This window comes from Cervus canadensis, chromosome 28, assembly GCF_019320065.1.
Source record: "Cervus canadensis isolate Bull #8, Minnesota chromosome 28, ASM1932006v1, whole genome shotgun sequence".
Taxonomy (NCBI): Eukaryota; Metazoa; Chordata; class Mammalia; order Artiodactyla; family Cervidae; genus Cervus; species Cervus canadensis.
Window position 1 is genome coordinate 18,850,493 of NC_057413.1, and position 9,318 is coordinate 18,859,810.

The 9,318-nt window shown below is 35.4% G+C and overlaps 2 protein-coding genes across 10 annotated transcripts in view; both read left to right on the forward strand.

The window, feature by feature from the left end:
- LOC122429225 (testis-expressed basic protein 1-like) overlaps nt 1-3,570 on the forward strand; it is a 128,956-nt gene extending 125,386 nt beyond the window's left edge. The window contains exons 36-37 of the mRNA XM_043449470.1: nt 916-936; nt 3,562-3,570. Of these exons, the coding sequence (XP_043305405.1) occupies nt 916-936; nt 3,562-3,570 (30 nt within the window). The remainder of the gene's footprint in view (nt 1-915; nt 937-3,561) is intronic.
- LOC122430112 (spore wall protein 2-like) overlaps nt 1-5,528 on the forward strand; it is a 28,051-nt gene extending 22,523 nt beyond the window's left edge. For 6 of the 9 annotated variants that reach the window (XM_043450914.1, XM_043450915.1, XM_043450913.1 and 3 more), the window contains 2 exons: nt 916-936; nt 3,562-5,528. In XM_043450914.1, the coding sequence (XP_043306849.1) occupies nt 3,849-5,225 (1,377 nt within the window). In that variant the 5' untranslated portion in view covers nt 916-936; nt 3,562-3,848 and the 3' untranslated portion in view covers nt 5,226-5,528. The remainder of the gene's footprint in view (nt 1-915; nt 937-3,561) is intronic. The other 3 variants (XM_043450920.1, XM_043450919.1, XM_043450918.1) reach the window with 3 other exon arrangements.
- The last annotated feature ends 3,790 nt before the right edge of the window (nt 5,529-9,318 follow it).

A 9,318-nucleotide genomic window follows, 5' to 3' on the forward strand; every position in this document is an offset into this window, starting at 1 on the left:
TACTATTGCATTGTGAATTTTAATTTTATCCTAAATAGACGTGAAACATCTCTGCATACATCCTAAAGCTTATGCCTGATGCTCCATCTAGAAGCTCCTAGAAGACAGAGAACCTGTTGTTCTCAATCAAAATGGGATCCCTTGTGCCAGACACAGTGCCTGAACATGATGGATGGTTAATAACTATTCTTTGAATGAACCATTGAGGGAATGAAGGAAGGAAGGGAGAACAGAAGATTATCAATATAATTTATATTCAACACGTGCAGACAAAGGGACCTCCAATGGTAGTATTTTTCTTTGGGAAGAATCAGTGATACTCATTGGCTGCTTTGTTGTTTTATTCCCAGGGTATTTTTCTGTCTTCCATAATATTTAAGGGCTACCATTTCCAGCACTTACAAAGACTTCTAATTGCTCTGAAATATGATAGATTACTGATAATTTTTAAAGTAGATATTCTTTACTAACAGAAAAAAAGATATGCCATATGATTTGTGATAACATTGTCCATAGAGAAAGTGTTAAGCCAATTTGTCAGCAATATATTGACTCTGTGACACAAGTTCAAAAAAAAAATTTTTAATAGCGAAGGACAGACAGATTTCCTAGGATAAGGAAGAGAGCAGGAGGAGATTACATGAGGAAAACTGAAAGAATTAAAAAGGGAGAGAAACTTCAAATGTTGAAAAACAGTGAAAACACATGGAGAAATGTGGCATAGGTGCTATCTTTCCTATCCTTCCTCCAGATCCATAAAGTTAGCAGATTGCTTTAAAAACAAACAGGGTTGGTTTAGTGCCCTGCAAATGTCCCATTTTAAAGCATTCTTTCTGGAAGAATATGAAAGTAAACAATATATTTTTGAAACATATTTTGGAATTTGTCTAAATAATTTTTGGTTTTGTTTTTTAGGAGCAGCTTCAGCACCCTCAAGTAAGTGTCTTGGCATTTGTCAATTCTAATATGTATTAATCTCCTGCACGATCCAGGGAACTTTTCACAAAATGTCTACTTTCAATTCAGACTGTCTATCTCATTTCAGACTCCCCTATCTCAGTCTCCTTTCTTTCCATTTTACCCAGAATTCCCACAGTTCATAGAGGAATTTGGGGGAAGTAAAATATTTAAATCACAAAATGAAAAAACAGGAAATAAAGTATCTCCTGGTTTTAATTAAATGTTTTTAAAAAGAAAAGAAGTTAAAAATTAAATTGAAAGAAATTAACTGTTGAATTTAGGAAACTGTGGTCTAAAGACAACAGTTACAATGCTTTTCAGTTTTTAATTCCCAATAAGATAGTGAAGGGAAAAAGGCACTTGTTGAGGAGAAGCAGTAGTCTCCTTCCCAGCCCTCTTAAGGTCTATTTCTACTGCAGCTAAAGTTGAAAGTGAAAGTCACGCATGCATGGACTGTCCATGGAATTCTCTAGGCCAGAATACTGGACTGGGTAGCCTTTTCCTTCTCCAGGGGATCTTCCCAACCGGGGGATCAAACCGAGGTCTCCTGCATTGCAGGCAGATTCTTTACCAGCTGAACCACAAGGGCAGCCCAAGAACACTGGAGTGGGTAGCCTATCCCTTCTCTAGATAATCCTTCCAACCCAGGAATTGAACTGGGGTCTTCTGCATTGCAAGCATATTCTTTACCAACCCCAGCAAATATCATAGAGGATTTGATGGCCCTGGGATGTAGACCACTGATGTTCTTAAGAAAAGAAGATTATCAACATTAAATATATACCATATTCAAGAATAAAAGATTAAAAAGAAACTTTTAACTTTAGAAAAGTTTATAGTAAGTACTTATATCAATAATTTCCCTTTCCATTTTCTTCATATAGAAACACCTCGGTCTTGAACAACATAATAGCTTAGTACTACCACTTAAGCAGAAGAGGAGACCACATAATTCTTCCTTTCCCTTGCTGTGGGATTAGTGCCACTTAAAAAAAAATAATAACTCTTTATAACTGAAAGGAAAATAAATATGAAGGGAAAATATATTGATAAACTTATTTATTAGAAAAATTGGCATTCTTCTTGAAAAACAGTATTCAGTGATTCAAACAAAAATGAGGAGGTAGCAGAGAATAAAGAGACAGATGTAGCTAGCAAAGAAAGGAAAGGAAGGACTTAAATTTGCAAATACCAGTCAAAAGAAAGCTTTCAATTCTTGATGGAGCAAAGAATTGAAAAAAAATTAGAATGAGCTCCACTTACCCAACTGTCCCTGAAGCCTACCAAATTGAAGGTTCATAAAATCCCAAAAACCAAAGCCATTCTTAAAGTCATAATACTGAACTTATGATACATTTCAATATAACTGAAAGTGTTTGTCATTTCTCAGGAAAATAACTTATGGTCTAAATAATGACTCAGTAGCTGATCCAGAAGTTTAATCTAAATTATTTCTTTGGTTTATTTAAGCCAAACATTTATAGCCTCTTGATAAGTTCTAAAAAATGTTCTCTAAAACATATCAAGCAATAAAAATGATGGAGAAATCTAAAAATAAATGAACTGGGTATACAGGAAAGAATGCTATAGATCCAAAAACATGAGTTAATTTTAAAAATACTGATAAAGAGGAGCTCTTTTGTTTTAATCTATCAGTTTGTGAAAGATTGAAAAGGTTTACAGAGTATAATGTTTTTAGAATTTGGCCAAATTTCTGTTTCTATGCCCTATTGATATTAAGGTTTAACTTTTCAAGAGTACATTTGGCAATGTTTCAAAATACAAAATGTACATACCCTTTGACTAAGAATTTATACTTCCAGAAATGTTTTCTAAGAAAAACTAGGACAGCTTTTCAAAGGTATATGTATTAGGTGGTTTAACACAGCATTATTTATAATAATTAAAATTTGAAAATAATATTTAATATGAGATTGTTATAAAATTATGAGATTTTACAAATAGAATTTATGTAAGCATTTAAATGATCTTATCAATCAATATTATTGGCATATAACTGTTAAATATTTTTAAATTAAAAGATCACTGTAGTAATCTCAATGTATTTGTCATATGCTTATGTACTATAAGAACCAGTTGTTTTCCTACCTTAAGTAATGCTACCATTTCTAAATTATTTTTAATGCAGAATCCTTGAAAACCTGTGAGACAGCCAAGGAAAGTTCCAGCTTCACAGTCTTTCAAAATGCTAGTTTGGCAATTGTTATCACTAAAAGGGAGATGGAATTTTCTTAAGGAATCATAAATATTATATAATAATTTTCTCAGGAAAAGTTCTCCTTTTCAGTTTACATCTCTTTTTAATTTTAATCATACACTCTAGCTATATTCTACTGAGCAATTACCAATTTCTTGTGTTGTATTTTTCCCTTTTCTCAATTCAATATTCAAAAATACTGTATTTCAAGGACCTCTTATCTAACCGTTTGTGTGTGTACAGCTTCACAAATTTTATATTATTGGGAAGGCAAATTTAATGACTCAAGCTTAACTCAAAGCAAAAATGTTTGATATGAAAAGATCAAAATTACTTAAGATGTTAATTATGTACTTTTATTATATGTTCTGTTATATTTTCAGGTAATTTGAGAGAATGCTCAAAAACAGAGGCAAAAAGTGGCACCGGAGAAACAAGAAAAACTATCCCAAAACAGGATATTTATTTGAGAATTCAAGTGGTCCCACCACAAATTAGCCAAAGTGGTCCTAAATACCAGCATAAAAGAGATTTAAGTGGCCCTGAAGAGAACTATGAAAAGGGACAAAAACCGAAGCCTGAAGTGAAAGTTGAAAAGCTTCCTGAGAAAACTCTGAGTAAAGAAGGGAAGCGAGTAAAAGATGAAAAAAGAAAAGGTATCAGGGAGGTTATGGACAAGGAAAATAAAATAGAAAAGGGCCAATCAAAGAAAGGACAAAGTATAAAAGATGAAGGTGAAACTGGGGAACGAAGGGTGAATGTGAAAAAGAAGGGAGACGAGGACACAGATAATAAAGACAAGAAGGGAGATGAAGACAGGGAGGACCACAACAAGAAAGAAGATGAAGATAGCAACAAGAACAAAGACAAGATGGAAGATGAGGATAAGACAAAGAACAAGGACATGAAGGGAGATGAAGATAAGATAAAAATCAAGGATATAAAGGAAGATGAGGACAAGACAGAGGACAAGGACATGAAGGGAGATGAGGACAAGACAGAGGACAGGGACACGAAGGGAGATGAGGACAAGACAGAGAACAGGGAGATGAAAGGAGATGAGGACAAGACAGAGGACAAGGACAGGAAGGGAGATGAGGACAAGACAGAGGACAGGGACACGAAGGGATATGAGGACAAGACAGAGAACAGGGACATGAAAGGAGATGAGGACAAGACAGAGGACAAGGACAGGAAGGGAGATGAGGACAAGACAGAGGACAGGGACACAAAGGGAGATGAGGACAAGACAGAGAACAGGGACACGAAGGGAGATGAGGACAAGACAGAGAACAGGGACATGAAAGGAGATGAGGACAAGACAGAGGACAAGGACAGGAAGGGAGATGAGGACAAGACAGAGGACAAGGACAGGAAGGGATATGAGGACAAGACAGAGAACAGGGACACGAAGGGAGATGAGGACAAGACAGAGAACAGGGACATGAAAGGAGATGAGAAAAAGACAAAGGACAAGGACAGGAAGGGAGATGAGGAAAAGACAGTGGACAAGGACATGAAGGGAGATGAGGACAAGATAGAAGTCAAGGATGTAAAGGGAGATGAGGAAAAGATAGAGGACAAGGACATGCAAGGAGATAAGGACAAAACAGATGACAGGGACATGAAGGGAGATGAGGACAAGGCAGAGAACAAGGACATGAAGGGAGGTGAGGAAAAGACAGAGGATAGGAACATGAAAGGAGATGAGGACAAGACAGAGGACCAGGACATGAAGGGAGATGAAGACAAGATAAAAGTCAAGGATATAAAGGGAGATGAGGACAAGGACATGAAGGGAGCTGAGAACAAGGCAGAAGACAAGGACATGAAGGGAGATGAGAATAAGACAGAGGACAAAGACACAAAGGGATTTAAGGACAAGATAAAAGACAAGGACATAAAGAGAGATGAGGACAAAAAGAGCAAGAATATCAAAGGAGATTCTATGAAAAAAAGAGATAAAATAAAAATGAGCAAAGAGGACAAGGATATAAACCAAAGAAAAAGTTCCAGGCAGAAAAAGGACAGTAAAAAGTCACACTGACGAAAAACAGCACCAGATTTTATAAACTAACAAACAGAATTGAGTAATTTCACTCCAACACTATCAACTTCAAAACTAGCTTCCAGTCTTTTACAGTATCAATTAAAATGATAGATTCCTCACATTTCTTTAGCCACAAAATTTCTGCTTCTTTGCTTGCAACCTGACAAAAAATCCTTCATAAATTTCATCTTCTTAGATCTCTCAATTTCAAACTTCAGCTTCCAAATGTAAATTTTTCAAAATGTAAGTCCATTATGTATAATTGTCAACAAAACACAATTTTTCTGAAATAAAACCCTGATAAAGAAATGTCAAGCTCTTTTTCTCAACTAAGTATGGTATTTCCTTACTTAGGTACTTAGGTATTACTTCCTTATTTAGGTATTGCCTAAAACTGTTTAGTCTCTACTAAATGCAACATCCGAGGAATGCAAGAATATCTCATCAAAAGATAAATATGAGAATACTAAAACAATATTAAAAGACAAATATCAAAACATGATTCAGAAAGTCAAATACAACAGGAAAAATTCAGGAAAGAAAAATCTCTTTGAACAGAGGTAATACATGAAGGACTCTAATAGGCAGTAAAATTTGAGCTGGTCATCACAAAAAAGACAAGTAAGATTTGTATATTGTTTGAGGCCCGTGGATTAGTAATTCCTCTAACAAAGTATAAACTCCTTGAAAGAAAAAGGAAAATCAGTATCTTACCATTATCTTCATCCTCAGTGCCTGCCACAACATTTACTAAATTGAATTGACTGGGAAAGGAAGTGAGGGAACAATAACAAAAAAAAAAAAAAAAGATTAGACATGAAAAATATATTCTATAGGCAGGGAGTAGAATCAAGAATTTGTATATAGCAAAGTTCCCCAAAGTGTAGTCCCCAGACCACCACTAACATATAAGACAACTTCAGGTGGTACCCAAGTAAACATTGTAACAGTAGCATTTAATATTTATCATAAGAATTAGGAAAAAAGTGTATCAAACACATCAAGCCCTTGACTTTGAAGAAATTATAGATTAGGATGAGACTCAGTAAAAAGGTGAGTTAATTTAAGGAAAAATATTGAATATTGAAAGAGTACACATCTTCTTAGATATGGCAAAAAAGATGACGGGATCTGAATGATTGAAATTTGCCAAACACTGAGGGTATCAGAAGAAAATAAGGTTGGAATTTAAAACCAGGGTTCTTGAGGGATTTGAGCTTTTATTTTATTTATTTGATAGGCAACAGAAATACCAACATAAGCTGGGATGACTTGCAGAAAGAGTAATTTGGTAGTTTGGACAAGAGAAAGGGGGCTGAGATCAGTAGAAGACTACTGCAGTGACTGTTGTTGCTGTTGCTGTTTAGTCGCTAAGTTGTGCCCAACTCCTCATGGTGTCATGGACTGTAGCCTGCCAGGCTCCTCTGTCTATAGGATTTCCCAGGCAAGAATGGGTTGCCATTTCTTTCTCCAGGGAATCTTCCCGACCCAGGGATCAAACCCACATCTCCTGCACTGCTGCATGCATGCTGTTGCTTTGGTCATAACTGACTCTTTGCGACCCCATGGACTATAGCTCCCATGCTCCTCTGTCCATGGGATTCTAGAGGCAAGAATACAGCAGTGTATTGCCGTGCCCTCTTCCAGGGGATCTTCCCAACCCAGAGATCAAACCCACATCTCATGTCTCCTGCCCTGGCAGGCGGATTCTTTACCACTAGTGCCACCTAGGTAGCAAGATTCTTTACCACTGAGCCACCAGGGAAGCACATATTGTAGTGACATAGCCATAAAAAGATAAGAGCCTAAATTAATTTGGAAGTGATTCAATAAAATAAAAGAAACAGATGTGAGAATCATCTTGAAAAGGAAATGAACTAACTTTGACAACTAACGGAATGTATACGACATGGATAAACTCATAGAGGACCCCAGGTTTTTTGACACTGGATAACTGATAAGATGACGGCACCTTGATCGAAGAAGGGGAATCCAGAAAAAGAAAGATAGTAAATTGTTTGTGAACCGTTGAGACGTAATAAATAATGGCTTTACACTATCCCTATAATAATTATACTGCATTTGAGAGACTTCCTACAATAACCATTATAAGGTCAATGTAGAGTTCATTTTTTAATTCTGTGAGATCCAAGCTTATATTTCCAACTGCATACTTTAGTACTCCATTTTGATTGACTCATTGAGCAAACATATCAAGTGCCTATTACATGCCAAGCATTGCCTTGGGTGCTGAAAATGCAGTGGTGGGCACAATTCATGCCCTCATGGAAACTTACTCCAAGTAGAAAGACATTAATCCAATAATAAAACATGTAAAATTGCAATTCTAATAAGCATAATTCCTAAAATGACCTGTAGTAGGAAGATTTCTACCTAGTCAACTAGGTCAAGGAAGGCATAATCTTAATAAAGCACTGCTTGACAGAGAAAGACAAATATCATTTATGGAATCTAAAATATGATACAAATGAATTTGTATACAAAACAGAAATAGACTCAGGGACAGAGAAAGCAAACTTGTGGTTACCAAAGTGGAAAGGGGCAGGGAGGGACAAATTTGGGGTTTGGGATTAGCAAATACAAGCTACTATACATAAGATAAACAAGGTTCTATGATATAGCACACGGAACTATATTCAGTATCTTGTAATAAACTATAATGGAATCTGAAAAAGAATATATATATACATATATGTAGAAATGAATCACTTTGCTGTATACCAGAAACTAACACAACATTGTAAATCAATTATACTTCAATTTTTTTTTAATTTTAAGAGACTTATTTTAAACAAAGAAAGTACTGCTTAAACTGAGAACTAAAGGAGGAATAGGAAGCATTAGAAACAGAGGAAAGAGAAGAGTAGGATAGGACTGCAAAGGCATCTTGATGAGCACAAACACAGTCAGCAACATGGACTGACAGAAGCCCTGTGTGGCCAGAGCACAAAAACCAATAGCAAAGATAGTTCAAAACAAAGTTGGAGAAGCAGGCCAGAAGGTACACTATTTAGAACCTTTAGGACATGGGGTCGCAAAGAGTTGGACACAACTGAGCGACTGAACTGAACTGTTAAATTTTGTCTTTAATCTTTGCCAATTGAAAACCAACAAAAGGTTTTTAGTGATACATGATTAGATTTGCACTTTGAACCAAATATAACTCTAACTGCAATTGAATGAGAGTTTGAAGAAGGGCCAAAGTGGTATAAGAAGACCAAATCAGATGTTACTACAATCATATGAAAGACGAAGGTAACCTTGCGGTGTTAGTGGAGATAAAAATGGATAGATTTAGGAGATATTTCCATTTTGTATATATTGAGCTTGATGTGCCTTTCAGGAGGAAATATCAAATAGGCAATTGATAAAGAGGTAAGAATCTCAGAGATATCTGAACTGTAGATATAAACTTGTCATCCATGGGAATGGTAATTGAAAAAGCAATGAAAATTTTATAACTAAAAAATAAAATAACCAAAATGAAAAATCACTGGATAGGGTTACCAACAGAACTGAGATCACAGAAGAAGAATCAAGAGCAATTCAGTGGTGATTTTGGATCCTTTCAAAATGGCATTGTCAATAAATGGTATGACTGAAACAATTGGACTTCTATCAAACAAAAAAAATTAGCTGCAACTTAAACCTCACACTTAATTTTTTAATTAAATCAAAATTGATCATAAATCTAAATCTAAAATGTAAACTAAAACTGTTAAAAGCAAATATAAGAGGAAAAATATTGTGACTTAGATACAACATGAAGAGCCATGTTAACAATCCATAAAAGAGCCATAAAAGCCATAACAATCCATAAAAGAAAAATTAGATAAACTGGACTCTTTCAAAATTTAAAACCTTGGTTTTCAAAACTTCCTGAGGAGGGAACTCTGCTTAATGTTATGTGGCAGCCTGGATGGGAGAGGAGTTTGAGAGAGAACAGATACATGTATGGGTATGACTGAGTAGCTTTGCTATGCACCTGAAACTATCACAATATTGTTAATAAGCTATACTCCAATACAAAATAAAAAGTTAAAAAAAAAAAACTTCCTGATGAGAAGAT